This window comes from Stylophora pistillata, chromosome 9 (genome assembly GCF_964205215.1).
Source record: "Stylophora pistillata chromosome 9, jaStyPist1.2, whole genome shotgun sequence".
NCBI lineage: Eukaryota > Metazoa > Cnidaria > Anthozoa > Scleractinia > Pocilloporidae > Stylophora > Stylophora pistillata.
Genome location: NC_142527.1, coordinates 10,510,201 through 10,528,349, shown reverse-complemented (window position 1 = coordinate 10,528,349; position 18,149 = coordinate 10,510,201). Strand labels below are relative to the sequence as shown.

At 38.0% G+C, this 18,149-nt stretch overlaps 2 protein-coding genes across 2 annotated transcripts; both read right to left on the bottom strand.

The window, feature by feature from the left end:
* Positions 1 to 459: 459 nt before the first annotated feature.
* LOC111342087 (uncharacterized) lies at positions 460 to 9,892 on the bottom strand. Its single transcript, XM_022949126.2, has 11 exons — positions 9,668 to 9,892; positions 8,722 to 9,038; positions 7,502 to 7,536; positions 6,544 to 6,810; positions 5,649 to 5,684; positions 5,150 to 5,288; positions 4,055 to 4,156; positions 2,935 to 3,250; positions 2,204 to 2,500; positions 1,737 to 2,021; positions 460 to 781 (listed from the first exon to the last, which is right to left on the bottom strand). The coding sequence occupies exons 1-11, from the start codon at positions 9,694 to 9,696 to the stop codon at positions 508 to 510; spliced, it is 2,097 nt and encodes a 698-aa protein (XP_022804861.2). The 5' UTR covers positions 9,697 to 9,892; the 3' UTR covers positions 460 to 507.
* Positions 9,893 to 10,897: 1,005 nt separating this feature from the next.
* LOC111342089 (uncharacterized) lies at positions 10,898 to 16,140 on the bottom strand. Its single transcript, XM_022949128.2, has 4 exons — positions 15,949 to 16,140; positions 12,566 to 12,725; positions 12,001 to 12,093; positions 10,898 to 11,183 (listed from the first exon to the last, which is right to left on the bottom strand). The coding sequence occupies exons 2-4, from the start codon at positions 12,656 to 12,658 to the stop codon at positions 11,085 to 11,087; spliced, it is 285 nt and encodes a 94-aa protein (XP_022804863.1). The 5' UTR covers positions 12,659 to 12,725; positions 15,949 to 16,140; the 3' UTR covers positions 10,898 to 11,084.
* Between the last annotated feature and the right edge of the window lie 2,009 nt (positions 16,141 to 18,149).

Genomic DNA, 18,149 nt, shown 5'->3' with positions numbered 1-18,149 from the left:
GCCATTTTGAGATGTACTGTGTCGGTTCTTTTCCTTGAACGGTCAGAACCTTTACTCTTCCTCCCCTCCCTAATCACAACGAGAATACCACCGGAGGAATGAAAAATCGGTAGTTGCGCACGTTAGCTGTGGAACGGTCGGTGGCCAAGGATTTTATACGTGACGCGTGATTAAGGCCAAAATAAACAAATGATGCGTGAATTTTACAGGAAGGCGAACTTGATTCGTGAGGTTATGAACCAGCGTGAGGGGTGATTTGTCTCTTGAAATATACGTTACTAAAGAATATTTTCTCTCATTTCGTGAAAACCTCGAAATATCCCTGAAACCTCGTGCACAAGAAGGGATTTGCAGATTTTCCTTTTAAATTCGTGACGCGTGAAATGCGAAATCAGAACTCCTCCCCCCTTTCCCTTCCCCCTTTGCTTTCCCCTGGGAATGACGCGGGTGAAACAAGTCTTCTGACTAAAGACATTTATTACTCTCAGTACACAGTTATATTTTATTTTAAGGCTGATAAAGTATTCCCCTCCACAATGCTATTGACTTGGGAAAGCCAGCATCAACTTGTCCTGCTGTAGAATTAAAGCGGTAATATAAGTCTTCCTTGAAGAAGTATGTCTGGCCATTTTTATCTGAAAACACGGTATCGGGGTCATTCGGTACGCCGCTCCACGCTGTTGCTATGGGTCTTGGGAAGCCTGAGTCTACTTCTTGGGAAGTGTCATTGAAGCGGAAGTAATTTGAGTCTTTGAAGAAGTAAGTGAGACCATCGATGTGTCTGAAACAGAATGAACGGATTTGTTGCTCAGGATTCTCTTGCTCTGATATACGAGTTAAACTAACTTAGCGGTATTTGAGTCGTTTTATTCGAGACGTGTAAGAACATCTCCAAAGGAAAGGAATATTTAAATTTACGCTAATAAGATGAATATACAATCAAACATGTAGATTAAACCAAAACGCAACTAGTTTAGTTCAGCATGGAGAGTATTCAATAAGATTAAAAATGAGAGTAGCGAAAAAACTTGAGTAAACGTTTTCAAGGTCGTGGTAGGGTATCTGTGAACGTTTTCCTCTTTCAGTCACTGCTCAACAAATGTGTATCTGCTAACATCCAGTGGGAGGTAGTTCAGCGGGTGAGTGAGAGAAAAGTTAAAACGGCGAAGATGGGTAATATTCTGGCCAAGAATCCTCAAGTACCCCAGACAAACTTCCCTTGCAGTATAGTAACGTTTAATTTAGATTGCACTTGGCTTCGCTCCATTGGAGCAGTTTTCAACTGAGTGCCATAAAACCAAAACCAAAGTTAAAACAGCGACCAATCACAACAAAGGTTTACATTAGATTTAACCAATGAGCACTCAAAATGAAAGCAAGCTGCTTCAAGGGCGGGAAAATGCGACCGTCTAGGCCGCGATTGTTTTGAGGTTTGCATCTGATTGGTTGATAGGAAGGTGCAAGTTTTCTGGACCAATCACAAAGCAAAGTTAAGTAAAACCAAAACAATCCTGGATACGTTCGACGCTCAATTATAATTGGTGTAAGTCAAGAAAAACACTCCACTCCGGCCATCCACCAATCAAATGCTGAACTAAAACTTGTAGCAAGTGCGTTTTCCTGCGCTTAAGCGGGCACTTGTATATACATGACTTCTCATAAGACAGGATCTCTTCTCAGAGATCCTTTCAAAGAATCATCTAACGCAATTTCGTGGCCCGTTCTGGTGGAATTACCTGAAAACGGCGTCGACATTGTTCGGTATTCCTTTCCAAAACGAGCTTATTTCACGTGGATACCCATCTTGGACTTTCTGTTTGCCATTATCGTACCGGTAGAAAAGGTTCCCCTTAAAGAAGTACACAAATCCATCGCTCCAAAGAAACGCGGCGTCTACATCAGCTGGCACTCCTTCCCAGGCTGCCAAGCCGCGTGGATATCCGATATCAACTTGGCTAAACTGTTCATTGTAGCGCCAATAGCTGTCCCCTCTGAAGAAGAAGGTGTAGCCGTTCAAGTGTCTAAGGAAGGTGAAGGAATGAAATAATTAGTTCAATTACAAGGGATTTGTATTACAAGTTTATTACAATTTTATGAATAGTTTATGGCGATATGAATCATGTCGACGCAAATATGCAATTATGAAAAGCCGCGATTTCAAGATATTTTTAAATTAGATCAGGTATGTAAAAGCAAGACTGACGTGAACACTGTGTAGTTAGCAAAGTCTGGTTCACTACTCCACCATCGGGTTATTGACTCAGGGTAGATGGAAGGAACACTTATTGATTGATCGCTGTGCACGAATAACCAGTGCTGTGTATCCTTGAAGGCAAAAACGCCGCCATTGTACCATTGTAAGGCGCCTTCAATGTCGTTCGGGAGCCCATTCCAGTAAGAACTTACAAGGCGAGGATACCCGTGGTCCACTCTGAGGGTACGTGGGTTGAACCTGTAGTATTGTGCTCCTTTGAAGAAGTAGGTGAAGCCATTCGAGTGACTAAAATAATTAAGTAAACGAAGGAATAAGCGAACAAATGAACAAAGTTCGAAAGGTAGATTGAAATATTGATAGGCTAACCCATGTTGCGGGAAGGTTGCTTACCTGAGTGCAAATTACTGATATGGCCTAGTGAAGGGAAATGATAAAGGGTTACCTAAACCTAAAAAACGTTTTGAGAGTTAAAGCCCTTCCAACGATGGATGTTGGGACATTTAGATTGGTTACCTCTCTTTATTCGTTTATAGAGTTGATACTTAATTATTTGAGCATGAAGTACGAACACACCCAAATGATAAGGATTTTACTATGATAAGTAAGCTTCTACAGCACACACAAAAATATTTTTGCTGAGGAACTTGCTTTCAGAAGTGTTTATAATGTCTGCTGAAAACATTTGAATTGATGGTGAAATATAAGGGAAAATAGTTTACCTGATGATGTCATCTATATCACTCGGCACTCCAACCCAGTAATCACTTATAAGTCGAGGATATCCTTCGTCCACCTTCAGCGATGTGTCGTTAAACCGGTAATATTGGTTTCCTTTGAAGAAATACGTAAGGCCATTGGCGTAACGAAAGACGCCGTTTATGGAGGAAGGGACACCCTTCCAATGGTCGCTGATAGGTCGAGGGTAGCTGGGGTCGATACCAGGAAGACTCTCATTGTAGCGGTAGTACTTTGATCCGAGGAAGAAATAAATATAGCCGTTCGACCAGCGGAATGCAGCATCGATTTTGCAAGGTCCTTGAGGATGAACAAAATCAAGTTTTGTAAGTAAGTATTGTAGTTAGTTGAAGAGGGAAGCTGTGAACACTCAAAAGAAAATCAGCTAGATGACGTCTTCTATGCCAATCGAAAAGGCATCGAATCATGAGCAACAAATTTCATTAAACTTGGTGAGAAGGCCATTTTAGATTCGAGGTTTAAGAGGTCTGTTTGCAGACTTTGCTGCGTTTTTTTATGAGAGCATGATCTTAACTCACCTGATGCCTCTTCCCTCCCGTGAGAGTAAACGATTGTCAGGAAAACTTGCTAATATCACTGGAGTAGAGAGGGGTGGGTAAATATGATTCTGAATGTTGAGCAATACATCAGGCACACAGGTGACTGCGCCATGAGACAAATAGTTTTGTATTGCTTTATTGTAATAGCATTTAACTACGACTAGTTTAGGTGATAACGTAATTTCGAGTGCAATTAGATGTTAAGAAACACCAGTAAGTTATTCAACAACAACAAAAGTGCTAATTTAACCTAATTGCAAGAGAAATCACGTTGTTACTTATTAATAAGCTACATGCATAAAGTAACACAGAAAGTCAAGACAGAAAAAATGTTGACGGCACGCGCCATTTGCAATTTGCACTCGTATTACATAAAAATACATTCTTTCTTAGCCAACCAGGCGCACGTAACTTTCTCATGTTTATTATTAACAAAAATATTTTTTTATGATGATGGTTTGTGATAGTGCACGATGAAATATGCATAAATGGATCAAAAGAACAAAAAAACAGAGAGAAACAAAGTACAATTACTTAAACTTACTATAGATGTTTTTCATCAGAGTTGGTCTGTAGGTCTTGACGTCTTTTTCCATTTTAGATATCTGCCCCGGAGTAAATTCATACATACATTTGTCCTCCATGTCTTGAAGAAAATGGAGTTCGAACGTAAGAATTCAACGCAAAGGATTTCCTCACCTACCATGTTAACTACATGCAAGGCTATTTAAATACTGCAATTTATGTCATTTAAAAAAAGAATTGCGTAACTGAATGAAATCTCGCATTCGGATTCGTTTAGCGTGGAATTGCGAGTTAAAAACGAGGCTCAGTGATTTTGTTTCGCATGTCTTGTTTCGCACTCAGGACAAAAACAAGATATTCTGTTTTCGTTTTTCTTATTTTTATTCAATTATGCGAGCAACTTAACGTGGAATTCACGAGTCAGGTAAAGAATTTTCCTATTAAATAATTATTAAACAGAATACCGGTTTAATAATCCAGAATACTGGATTTCCAAACAGAAGCGGTTTTTTAAAAAATTTAACGATAAAAAATTGCGATAAAATATTTCGTAAAAGCATATTAAAATTTGTAGACGACGTTTCGACGTTTGGCCAATGACGTTAGCTAAACAAATTTTAATATGCTTTTACAAAATGTTTTATCGCAATTTTTTATCGTCGAAGGATTTTCAAACGCCGGATAAAAGAGATCTAAATAGTATTACGTGTTTTGACGCATTTTAGGCGCAGCAGACGTTGTCTCGATCTTTTATCGACTACTTATACCCTAACAGCATCATACATATTCTCCTGAGTTTTGTCCTTTGTACATCTTCTATGATACCATTGATTAGGGAGAATTTGTTGAAAAATCAAGATCTTCAGTTGGTGATTACTCCATTTTTTTTTTGCAGAACAAACCTTAATGTTTGATTCAGGAGTGATAAGTTAAATAGAGACTACAGTATGTTGATCACTTTTACGGATTTATGCGTTAAAATACTCTTTTAAACGAAAAAAAATATAGTCATACTAATAATCAAGATGGACTTTTTAATCCTCCATGTCACGAATCTAGTTTTCTGTTTTGATCGTAAGAGCCCAAGAATTCAGATTCTGAGTGTAATACTTACAACCCATATAATTATGAATTGGATCCAGTCCACTGATAGATTTACAAGTATCCACTGGTTGGTCTGTGCAGATATAGGTGTAATCAGCGCAGCGTGGAGTGTCGGCCACCTCATCGTCTTCCTCATCGAAACAACCTCCCTGTTGTAGAATGTTTTATGGTCAGATGAGTTTGGAAGTGGATTAAGTCAGTTGGAGCGAGCTGAAGAAATTATCTCAGGAACTTAGAAGAAGTATAAAAGAAAAAAAAAAACTCGATAAAATTTGTTGGTCTTTTTTTAGAACTTTCATCGGTAAGCCTCGACACGGTGCAATGGATCATTTCCCGCAGCCGGTTTGGCTGGCCGAAGATCTTTTTTAAAACCCAGTTTTCAGACAGGAATCTTTTTTTATTCATTTTTGGGCTTTTACTTATTTTTATAGGTGAAATAATATTATAATTATTCAGGAATGTCATTGCTGTTAACAAGTGGCACACGCTTGAGCTTTTGTATTACATACCTTACAAACGTGAAAGAGACCAAAATAATGACCAACCTGTAAAGATGCATTCAAACAGTAATCAAAAGTCAGCAAAAATCGTTATTATTACAATATTGTCCAGTGATTTCATGGCATAATAATATTTCTAGCCTAAAACTTCACTAGAGAAATGCTTAGGGAACTTAACAATAACCGTGAAGGTGACATGTTTAATGTTGGTTAAGCGACAATTACACTTGACGCTTCTTTTACTCGCCCCATTCCCCCTCCCATATTGGTGTTGTATGTACTGCTCACAATAAATCCTAAACGGTTGATTAGCGATCAAGATATCAGTGCCTAAATAAGGTTATAAGTCCATACCCTAAGAGTGCTTAGACTCAAGCGGTACTCGCCAGCCGAAGGATGCTGTATTTCTCTTCTGTCTTTCATATAATTATGAAAGGATTACCAGGTTAACGAGGTATAAACGTTGGTTTGCACCTCCACTTTGTCTCGGCGGAGTTATTAACCGTGTTTTGATTGTTTGAGGAGTGCAAGGTAAATTAAAATCAAACTAAGAAAAGACAGCAAGAACATGCCTGACGGTTGTGATACTTGTGCGAATAGGGATACTCGAGGAAAATTTCTCACTGATAATTAATTGGCACGAAAACTATTTAAAGATGCTAATACCGCGCAGAGATTGGAGACTAGCGAACCGCTGGAACGCGTTGCAACATGTGCCATTTTAACAACCAGTAAAACAAATCGCAAGTTGGTCGCTCACATTTGCATCCGTTTACACGTGTCTGACGTATATTTCCCTTGACCACTTACATCTGTCATGTAAGTAGTCGCGATAATTTTGAGTTTAGTTGTACGACGCCTTACTGTGAAGCACTCTATCTATTTCAAATCCGCATAACTTCACCTCATGAACAGCATTGTCTCCAAGATTATGTGTTACCATGGCCCCACCAGGCAGTGTCCCATGGTGAATTGCCACGCCGTGCGATAGGCCAGATTCTATGTCACGCCAGGGAAACGTCGCATCTCCAATCACAAGAGGATCCTGGAACTGACACGTGTAGACGTTGAGCGTTGTTGCAGGCGAAATACCCAGAGCTCTTCTGATAAAGAACCTTCTTAGCTTGCAGTTGTTGAACCATTCTTCGTTATTTGTTCTGTCGACTGAACGCTGGAGATAAAATTAGACGGGAAAAGAAGTTAGACTTGAGCTGAGGGGAGTGAAGATATGTTGGTACTATCTTGCAAAACTGGTCAGTGATTTTCGTTATAGACGGTAAGGGCCGGTCATTAATTACTTATCGCGGGAGGGAGGGGTGGGAGGATTTGGTTGTATCACAATAACATTTACCTGATACCCCCTCTTTGAAGTAAAGCTTTGAAGTATTCTTACGATTCCCCACCCCCCCCCCCCCCACACTGGCAGTCAGTTGTCTATAGTTTCCCAAAAATCCTCTTCCTCCCCTCTATCCCCTCCCCATAAATAATGACTGGTTCTTAACACAATACGAAGTCATTTAAGACGTGTAGAGGCGACTCTGAACACTTCGCACTCTGTGATTTGGGTCGATAATAATTTAGAGATCAAGAGGTGATAAGTCCTGAGACTGAATCCCAAACGTTGGCCATATTTTAAAAGTAATCAATCCTTTGATCAAGTCGGAGGCCTTAAAAAATAGCATGGGACACGAATCCTCGACTTCCCTGGCGTCGCAGTAATGAGTGAGCTACTTAGGATGTTTTAGGATAAGAAATTCAAAGAAGAAATTCTTAAATGATGATTTCATAGTTCCTATGAAAGCACCAACTAGAAGGCGTATAGAATTCAACACATTGATATCATTAACCATTAATTAACGTACCGTTACAAATCGGAATGGTGAATCCGAGAAAGCCTCTGAAAAAATAAACAAAGGCGATTGTGAGCAAGAGAATTTCACAAATAGAATTTATCAGTGATAGTGCTGTACTCAGCTAAGATATAGTTTGGGTTTATTAAAGTTACTGAATTCGTAATGTAAATTGACCACCACACCGTATACGTAGAAAGTTTCTTGAGCTTACTTTACAAATGTTAGCCCTTTGTTGGGAACCTGATTCCTCTGTTCGGTCTGACGAAGGGCTAAGTCTCGTGGCCAGTTTATATCTATTTACTCAGTTGATAAGACCAAACTTTCTATTATTACCCCACACTTACGCGGCACTAGAGTTCCCTAACAATCGTAATCCCAGTTTTCAGCTAAGTTTCGAAAAACTTAAACCAAAACTTAACACAACAGCCAATCGGAGCGAAGGTGGACATCACCATTAGCCGATGAGAACTCGAAGTGCAAAGAGGCAAGCTGCGTGAAATGCAGCAAAACGCAGGTGACCAAATCATGATATGTTTTCGTTTTGAATCTGATTGGGCCAGTCACTTACCTTTACCACAGGAAATTAACGATGAACTTTTTTAACGCGAGTTTAAAAAATATCGCGCTAACAATGACTAGAAATGCTGCTGTTTTTTCCTTTAGCTACGTATGTTGAGACGTTCGCGTTGCAGCAAATTTGCGTAGAATAAAGTTAAGTGCACAAGTTTTTTTTCGAAAATTTCGCGTTAATTAAATGTATGTAAACCTAACTTTTGGAAAATTCGCGTTACTCTTGTGTAAAGTAAAAGTTTCCTCGCGTTTTGAACGTGCATCGTTAATTTCCTTTAATGAGCTAATATCTTCGCGGATTTCAAAAACAGTTGTGGTACAGGTACAGGTGCAAACCTGGGGCACTTAATTTTAGCCAGCCGGCCAATCAGACAGGTCCATTTATAACATGAAGCTCTTTAGTTCTCGGAATTTTATTGCAACATCAGTCGAATACTAATTAAATTTTATCCATTTTTCTTATATAATTTTTGTAAAAATTAAGATGATGAAAATACCCATCTGTTTTCAATTGACCTCTTTGCATATGTTGCATGGATGGGCAGTTCTCAAAATCAGGGTGAGGGCCCTTCGTTTTCTTATGTGTGAGACTATTAATTCTTGTACGCGTCGCCCTGGAGGGCTTTAAAGAAATTAGCTGCATAACTCAACATTCTTACTGTTCAAAACTTTCACTTGATCTTCCAGCATGGTCACAGAAACATTTCCTCTCCCCCGCGCATCATGGAGAACATGCCAAGCGATGGGCACAAGATACTGCTCTTTACACAGTAAGTTTTTGTTGAACAAGGCATTGAATGCATCCTTGTCTTGTCTCTGTAACGCGCTCGTCATCAAGATATTTTCGATTTCAGGTATGTACTGAGATGATAGTGATTTTGGACGACCTTCTTTGGAATCGTCGACGCCACATGCTCTTCGTACGTTTGACGTTTCTCCGCGGCAACTAAATGTCAAGCAAGTTGCCAAAAAAATGCTGTAAAAGACAGAGGGGATCTACAGTCATTTAAAACGTTTCTGATTCAGAGTAGCACCCCGATAACTCAAGCTTCCAAGGGAAACGAAAAACGGTTCGAGTTAGCGGGGGTTCGAGTTCTCGGGATTGGTGTTGAATTCCAATCATCCTGCTGATAAGAAATTTTCTATTCTTGCACAATCAACAGTCATTTTCGCACATTTAATTTGTTTTATAAGAGCTTTTTTCGAGTTCTCAGAGTAAATTTGAACCAAGGAAAATTAGAATTAGCCTAAATTAGCCGAGTTTGAGTTAACTGAGGGTAAATGATTGGGAAAAAGGGGTTACATCGAATAGAAATTGGATCTTGTTTGAGTTAGCGGGGGTTTCGAGTTGGCTGGGTGAGAGAAAGAGGAGTTAGAGGATTCCACCGTCATTGAAAACACAAAGCCTGGGATAAAAACCATGGCTCTGTCTACAGTCTTCCTAACAACAGGCTTTTCTGGAATAATGACTAAGGATATTCTTTGATTTATTCGAACTCATCTAACAACCTGTTACGACCAAGAATAACTGTTTAGTTGGCTAAAATGAAAATGTGAAAAACATCATTACTCAATCTGTTATTATTAACTCGAAGGCATACTAACCTCAGTCTCAGATGAATTGGAGGCATCATGAGGATTTCTAACAAATCGCACGGCAATAACCTTGTTTCCTCGCGAGGTAGAAGTGAATATGAAATCTGCTATACAGGTATTCTAGATTAAAATAGAGGGAGACCTGAACTTTGGTTGAAGTTTTTACTTCCCCTGCCTCCTCCGATCCTGAATCAAACGAAGTTAGAAAGAAAGGATAAGAGCCATTTTGAATTTGTGCGTGAGATACAGCGGCGATACCTACTGATATCAGTTGAAATTATCTGTTACTCGAAAATGTTTCTCATTATATATTTGTATGAACTGCTTCTAATCAACGTTTATTTCAAGTGCGACCTCGTTTGAAACTGTCAATCATTCTTTAGTGGAAAACTTCTAATAACATCTGAAAATAAATGCCCGGCAGTGATATCAACCATGTCTGGTCTGCGGTTCAAGTTATAAATTTGAACTAGATATCACATCTAAATGAAAATCAGGGGCAGCAACTCGCTGTACTTTAATCCTTTATATGCATCAACTTCTTTTCAGGTGTGGAATGAAGAATGGAAAACGATGTTTCTTTCTTTGTCACCCTGTTACAGGAAACAGCGTCAAGTAGTTTTAATTTTAATATGTTAACTGAAGTTACCAACCCAGAATGTTTGAGCCATTCAATTTGAATGCTTTGTTGGATCAGATGTGACGTTTCCCAGGCAAATGTCCTTCCAAGATTTTATTTGGTTTTTAAATTTTCTTTTATTTTGTCAAAAATAAAGTACTTTATGATGGACCCGCCATTGCAAATTAAACAGTGGTCGGTTGTCAGTTGTCAGGCAGCTTTCTTCTCTGGTATGAATCTCTCGCCTGGAGCCTCATGTTCCTGAAGTGCTTAAGTCACTTCTTTCTTAGAAGAAGAGGCACAACAATTGCTCGTTATGCATAAAGCTACAGAATAAAATACCAATAAAAAACAGAATTTCTGCCTTCGTTTTTAGGGTAAATATATTCGTTTCTGCCTCTAAGTGGCAGTATGGAATGGCTTTGCTGTATCCGAACAGTAGGTCAATTTGGAAATGGGTTATAGCCAGGGACTGAAAGGCCCGGCGTTGTGCGAGCGCTTTTTGCTTGCAAAAAAAAAAAAAAACAAAAAAAAAACAAGCGAATGAAACTAAAAAAGAAAACGATAAAAAACAACAACAAAAAAAGACGAAAGCAGACACACACAGACTACACAAAATGTAGTTTTCAAAGACCTTTATTTCTTAAATCGCCTTCTTATATTTAAAACAAAGAAATATACAAAAAAAAAACGTCTAAATTCGAGACACATCTCTATTGATTCTTTCTTGATTCTTTAACATATCTTAAATCCTATACTGATTACACTCTGTTCTTTTAATTCACTGGCTTAGAGAAAAGGTGCGTGTCAAGCTTCTGTGAAACCTTTAGTGCACGTCATGACAGATTGCAAATCGTCTCCAGCATCAGCAACACACTTCTCGATGGCTTGAAATCCCTCACGAAACTGTAAATACCAAGACAGTATTAGAGCAATTTTCACTGAGTTTCGAAAGTAATTTGGGATTGAGGTGGTTTGACTTAACTTTGCTCTGTGATTGGTCCAGGAATCTCGCGCCACACTGTCAACCAATCAGATGCAAAACTAAAACCAGTCAAGACTTGGTCACCCGCGTTTTATGAAGTTTGCTTGTTTTCACTCTGAGTTCTCATTCGCTATTCAGGTTATTTTCCTTTCTTCTGATTGGCCGTTTTAATTACCAATGGATTTCAGATTTCAGATAAACGGTAATTTACTAGTATCTCAATACCCCTTTGACAGTAGGGACACTCTTTGTTGCCACTAAAATTCGTATTTATGTCATTGCGATAATTTTTCATGAGTTCCTGCTGTATTTGTGCTCCTAAATTTTAAATTTTCAGAGAAAGTTGTACCTCATTTCAAAACAAGATGAAAATATAGGCGGTCACACTTATTTGGGAGTCAATGGCGGTAGTAAGTAAAAATTTTCTATGGGTAATTACTCACGCAAATACAAGTAAGTGTTTTGTTACAGAAGAACAAGCTGTTAATTTAACAGATAAACAAATAAAAAAATGAAGAATTGTGGTTCTTTAGAGTTTTTATTTCACCACTTTTCCATTTTTCAGCTCTGTTTATTTCTTATCTATCTGTTCCTTTATTTGGTTTTCATTCACTGATGTAGAACACAGAAAATTTGCTTCCAAGATTTGAAGACCTAGCATTCGTTTTACCCCTATGCTGGATGTCAAATTGAAATGTATTTAATAGATCAGAGCGATTTAACTCAACAATAACTTACCGATGGAATACAGGTTTTGTACACATCCTGGAAACAGTCGCTTATCCCTCTATCGGGATTTTGTTTACACTGGAGGAAGTATGGCTTGCAGATCTGTGTGGATAATTTGTAGTACATCGTTCGCTTTACCAATATTTCATAAACACGTATTGATAGAATCAAACACAAAAATCCCTGCTGTTGACAACACTTTGAATAATCTGATTCTTTTAAGGTCACCGTTTGGAAAAACAAACTGAAATTTCATACCATAAATGTCCTTGGTGGAAAAAGTGACAATAAAAATTTCACACAACGCTCGTAGTTTTTGAGATAAAGAATAAACCCTTCAAAATAAATTTTTACCAGTCTTTGCATCTGTTTCACCTGTTACACCTCAGTTCAAAATTCTAAATTTTCATTTCCATAGAGAAAACCGTCAAATTCTATTTGCGGCCTCAATCCAAAATTGCTGTTTTATCTACACTGAGATCAATTAGAAGGTAAAGTTGCCACCAGTATACTTGAAGAACAGTAACACACAAAATGGAAAAATTAAAGATGAGCTTAGTAAAAACACTCTTACCTGGGCCGCCGCCTTGTAAATATAATCAGGATTCTTCTGTGTTTTGACTTGAAACACGATGGACAAAATAAGTATAAAGACAAGGCCCTTCATTTTGTCTTAAAATTCTGTAAAACGTTCAACTAGTAAACGAGCGGTAAACCAAAGGGCTGCTTAAGATCTGCAACGCACAAAATTGAAACAAAGTATGATTTCGTGATCGAATCAATCATTTTAATCTTAGTGTTTACAATAAACCCTAAAATTGGAGCCAACCGACATTGCCCAGATAAAATGATAGTAGGTTAGTTATGTAGATAGATAAATAAAGGGGGAAAGTTTCTAAAGAAACGGTGGTGCTGCGTCGATGGGGGTAACAAGGTAATTTGTTTATATCACCTAAGTTGAAATTGTAAATTGGCCACCGTAACGAATTAGAAAGCTGACGTTTCGAGCGTTAGCCCTTCGTCTGAGCGAATCATTCGGCTAACCCATTACGGTGGCCAATTTAACCAATTAATTTTTTTGATATAACCTAATTATCTAGATAGATAAAGGTTCAATGCTCCATTAGGGGGGCATTGAGATTTTCGGTTTTGCGGTTCTGATTATTTTTCAGATCGGTTTCTCGGTGCTTTCTGGTGTTCATTGCGGTTTGCGTATTTTCTTGTTTTAGCATTTGGGTTCCCGCCTCTCTTCAACCTGAGCAGCAATTATGCGCCTCCGTTGATCTTGAATAGCCGCGAAACCTCTGTATGCTCCAATTGTCACCACTGTTCGGATCGATTTTAATAGGGTTCTTATCGGCTTTCACGGTTTTGCATGCGGTTTTCGGTTTTGATTGATTTGCTTTTTTTTTTTTTTTTGCGGTTTTGTGGCTTTGCCCGATTTTTTCTACGGTTTTGCGATTTCTAATCTACCCCAAGATCCCCCCTCCTCCATAGGTTCCTCTGCAAAATAGTAGATCGATATAAATAAGATTTTGGAAGGAGAATCTCTTTGAAAGTCACATTCCTAAGATATATAACAGATTATGGAAATTTCAATATCCAGTCTCAAGGCCCTGAGGATATCGAAAGTTATCTTTATCCTCTTTCAAACGCCAATCAAAAAGAAGATATTACATAGCCGCTTGGAGATAAGAAGTTTTATCTTCTCCCGATGAAAAATTTCGTATCTCGAAGCCGCCATGTAATTTGTTGCCGTTACATCATCTTTGACCAACAACCATAGAGTTATAAATAATTTCCCCTCCCAATATCCACCCGCGACCATTATTTAATCATTAATTTATACAATTAATGGTAGATTAACGGTTGAAGAGATCCATTATAAGCTGTTTGCATGCAGTTTTTTTCAGAAGCACATTCTTAGAAATCAATAACATCAAAAGACTTTTTCCGTGTTTACCTAAAATTCAAGTTTGGACAATTTTAAACTTGCTAGTGGGCTATTTTGGCCGCTTCATTGATGAACTTAAATATAACCTTGGAGGATTGTGGAGAATAATGTTGTATTAAGCTAAAAAAAAAGTCATATAATTCTAAATGAGGAAACCATTTACTCAAAATTCAGTCATACGCACGCAAACTCTGCTTAAATCTACTCAGCTATTGAAAAATGATGGAAGAAATCTTTAATTTTTTTAACTTTTTGCAGCCACCCTCATTTTGAGATGAATTTGGTTCAGTGTACATAATCGGTGTAAATATTTGCAAGGCTGACCTATGGGGAATCTAGTTATAATTATAGGTTCACGGCGAGAAAGTTTTGAAAATATTCGCCCGCTTAAGTGGAAATGTTATTTACAATGCAAGATGAGTTCACAGCAGTAACCGATTTCTTCTTGAATAAAATAGTTAGTTTCTCTTGCTGCTTATTACTCAAATTACTTTCAGCTGCTGAAAATGCGAAAAATATCATCAGAAACAAACAAACTGACTCGCTTATTTGAAGAACTTTACTAACGGTTACCTATTCGGCAACAAATTATGTAGCAGTGTATTTCCTTTTACTGTCACAATTTAATCATATGTAATGGTGTTATTTTTGCCGGTTTCCGGAGTAATTTTTCAGCCAAGGGAAATGACACAGCGTTAATGTCTCTGAAATTTCTGTAAAGAGAGAAAATTTCCTCTCTTATTGGTAATTACTGACAGAGTCATAAGCCACGGCAGGTAGTAAATAAACGATTGGACTCAACGCTTTAGCGCTGCCATTTACACGTGTTGAAAAGTGAACTTACAAAACTCACACTTCTTTAAAATTGCAAAACTGTAATCGAAGAAAAAATTTGATATCACTCCGTTCAATTTTTTGGGAATTAAAGATGACTCAGTTAGGCGACATGAAAGGAAGAAATAAGAAAAATGTTTCTTTCCTCAAGACCAAACATTTCATTTCCAAAATGAAGATATTTCATAGTTAGTTCCAAGGGTCAAAGACCGAACCATGAGTCTGACCGCTTAACTTGAACTTAAAAGGTTTTTATTGACATTGCTTAGTTGTTCGGGAACATTTACAAGCATTCACTGAAGTGCTGGGTCGACTCCTTGCAAATTTATGCGACGAACTTCTCTTTTAAAACGTGATCTGCCGACGTTACCTCGAAATCTGTGTTCCTCTCGCATTTTCCCTTCTCCGGCTTTATTTCGTTACCTGACTGAAATCAGATTCTGGATTTGTGCCAGCGACATTTGAACAAAAGACTTCTTCAAATAACATTACGATTTTTATCAATGCTTTAAATGAATTGAAACTGAGGTGACAAAATCGTAGCACCTGTTCCACTATTTATTTTGTTCTCAATGTAAATGTTCTACGAATTGATCTCCAAGCGAAGCGAAATTAGCCACCGGAAAATATCTAACGACCGAAATGGAAAATTAAGAAAAGAATAAAAAATACGAATCCATTGACCTCATCTGGGGAAACATTCAGTAACAGAACTTGATAGATACATGTGCTGCTACACTCAGAGACGCAGAAACATAGCCAGATGGTTCGCTACTGTTTTAGGAGCTTTTTTCCTGTTCCTTCTAGGCAACATAAAGAAAACCAAGAAATCACTTGGTCAAACAGACGGTCGAGAAAACTGTTACGAATTATCCACTTGGCGCGACTGCCTCCTTATCGATTAGTTCGGATAATCTGGAGAAAGTCTTGCAAACGGAGAAACTTCTTTAATGGATAATTTTACTTATCAACTGAGGAAGTTTTTAACGTTTGACCGAGTAAATAAAATCCGACTAAATGGCACGTAAGAATCGAAAACAGGAGATAATAAACTGTTACAGACGCATAACACCATTAAAATGAACTACTTCTTCGTTTCAACGAAATCTGTCAAAGATTGAAATAACACTCAAAACTATACATGATAAATATTTAACAAATGTGCTCACCGCTAATTGTTTACTTCGATCGAAGGGAAGATCTTGGACCTACAGGAGATCAGCAACGAACTGGGCAGTCTTATGGGAGTTGACGGTTTTAAACACGATCAGACGTATTCAGCATGTTTCTCAATGGATTGTATGTAAGCCTCATTAAATTTTATGATTTCGCTTAACTGCAAAATCTTCAAGTTAATTACTATCCGCCGATTCAAAAGCCGAGCAGCAATTAAAAGAGCTTCTTTTGTTGAAATTCACCATTGGGGAACAAGCTGCAGGGATCCTCTATTCTCAAACTAACATGTGCACGTGGCCTGTCAATCTATCACGGCTAGTTAAATTGTTTCATAGTAACAAAAACAAAGAGGAAGTTTCTGCTTAAATTATGTTTTAAAAGCGAATATCTTGAATCGTACCACCTTTTCACCGGCTGCAGGCATTAATACATAGACTGGGGGAGATTTCAAAGGCGGCAAATATATCTCAGTGAGTGCTTTTTTGACCAAAATCTTTTAATAAACACTCAAATCGCTTTGAAATGCAGCATTACATAAATATAAGTAGATATTTTCTGTTTTTATTTTGAGGATGCCGAGTTAGTTTCTTACCTTTTATTCCTATTTCAATTACAGTCCAAGGGAGGTATATCTGATTTTGAACTCCATTTGTAGAGGCGGATTTATGAGGCCGCCGATCGACCTGTCGAGCCAATTTTACCGTTGTTTGGAAAAAGAGACACATACATCAGGAATAAATTGAACTTACAAGATGTGAATGGAGTAAAAATCTTCCTCTGCGGTACCCCATAGATCAGGTGGTCAAAATATCAAAGATAACACTTAAGCAAACAAGTGAAAACATATAACAATAGCAATAATTTCCGAGACGTCCCATATTCAGTCTGAGACTGAAGTCGCTGTAGTGATCATCTGTACATGGTAAGACTCATGTGGGAAACAAAATTGTGGACAGTCCTTAACATTTCACTTTTTCCTGAACAAAGAAAATGATGATGATGGACAAAATTTTCACAGTGATCTCGCAATTCATTTCTAGTTTTCTCTTGGAAATGGTCGCGAATTTCTAATTATTATCGAAAAAATATCAAAATGCTCCAAGCTATCGAGCAATTGGGATTATACGAGCTTTTCATCACCTTAGATTGTTCTGATTCTGATTCCTAGACAAGATTTGGCATTAAAGATTCAACACATATATTTTCGAAAGGGAAAACGGCTATTCTCTCTTTCCTAGTTTGTTGCCTGTTAATTATTTCTGATAGGAGGCTATTGGATCATGAAACAGTTCACCAATCAGGTTTTTTACAGTTAACGGTTTAGACTGGCAAGGAGCATTCAACTGAACTGACAATTACGTGTGATCGTTCGGTTGAGCAATTTAAAAAAAAACCGCTGTTTGGTGGAACGAAGAGAGAAACCTTTGAAAAACGTTGCACGGACAATGACCTAATACAGGCTTAAGTCAGAAATGAGAATTTATTGAACAAGGCTGTATAATAGCTTGTGACTACCTCTTTAAAACGTGGATTGTAGGATTTTGTTCGGCGTGAAAGTAAAGAAATGGAAAAGAAAGGAATAAAAAAAAAAAAAAAAGAAATTTGAACCGTCAAGCTGAGCATTTTGAAAATCACTGATTTTTAACCTATACGTATCCTAAATGCTTCAAAAGAGCAACATTTTCATTTTGAATTTGGAAAATGGCCAACATGCGATGACAGCAAAGTTTGAGATCGCATGTATCAGAAGTTAAACAAGTTTGGCTGGCTGACGACTCAGCAGGGGGAGGGAGAGTAGAAGATTTATATCGCAGGTACAAGTACCTGCGCGAGGATGGAAAGCAATACTTGGTCAATGGATCAAACAGTTGGCCTATCTTGAAGTCACAAGAGTTAGGCGGATGAAGCAAAACGTGTCTTCGATGATGAAGTTAATATCACAACGGAAGGAAAAGGTATCTAGGGGCTGTTATAGGATCTAAGGAGTACAAAGATCAGTACTGCGCAGAGAAAGTTCAAGGTTGGAAAGGGGAAATCTTAACACTAGCAGAAATAGCTAAAAGCCAACCACATGCAGCCTATATTGTATTCACCAAGGGATACAAATCTAAATTCACTTATTGTATGCATGGTATACCGTGGCAACTGGCTGCGTCAGTTCTGCAACTTGCAACATTTTCTCCGAAAACAAGGT

Excerpts from the sequence above, each read along its gene's own strand:
- LOC111342087 (XM_022949126.2), bottom strand. The coding sequence starts at position 9,696 with ATGATGCCTCCAATTCATCTGAGACTGAG. Across the intron at positions 7,537-8,721 it reads TCAAGTGAAAGTTTTGAACA|AGGCTTTCTCGGATTCACCA; the intron begins GTAAGAATGTTG and ends TTATTTTTTCAG. Across the intron at positions 2,022-2,203 it reads GCTAACTACACAGTGTTCAC|ACACTTGAACGGCTACACCT; the intron begins GTCAGTCTTGCT and ends CACCTTCCTTAG.
- LOC111342089 (XM_022949128.2), bottom strand. The coding sequence starts at position 12,658 with ATGAAGGGCCTTGTCTTTATACTTATTTTGTCCATCGTGTTTCAAGTC. Across the intron at positions 12,094-12,565 it reads TTTACAAGGCGGCGGCCCAG|ATCTGCAAGCCATACTTCCT; the intron begins GTAAGAGTGTTT and ends TTATCCACACAG. Across the intron at positions 11,184-12,000 it reads ACAAAACCTGTATTCCATCG|TTTCGTGAGGGATTTCAAGC; the intron begins GTAAGTTATTGT and ends TGGTATTTACAG.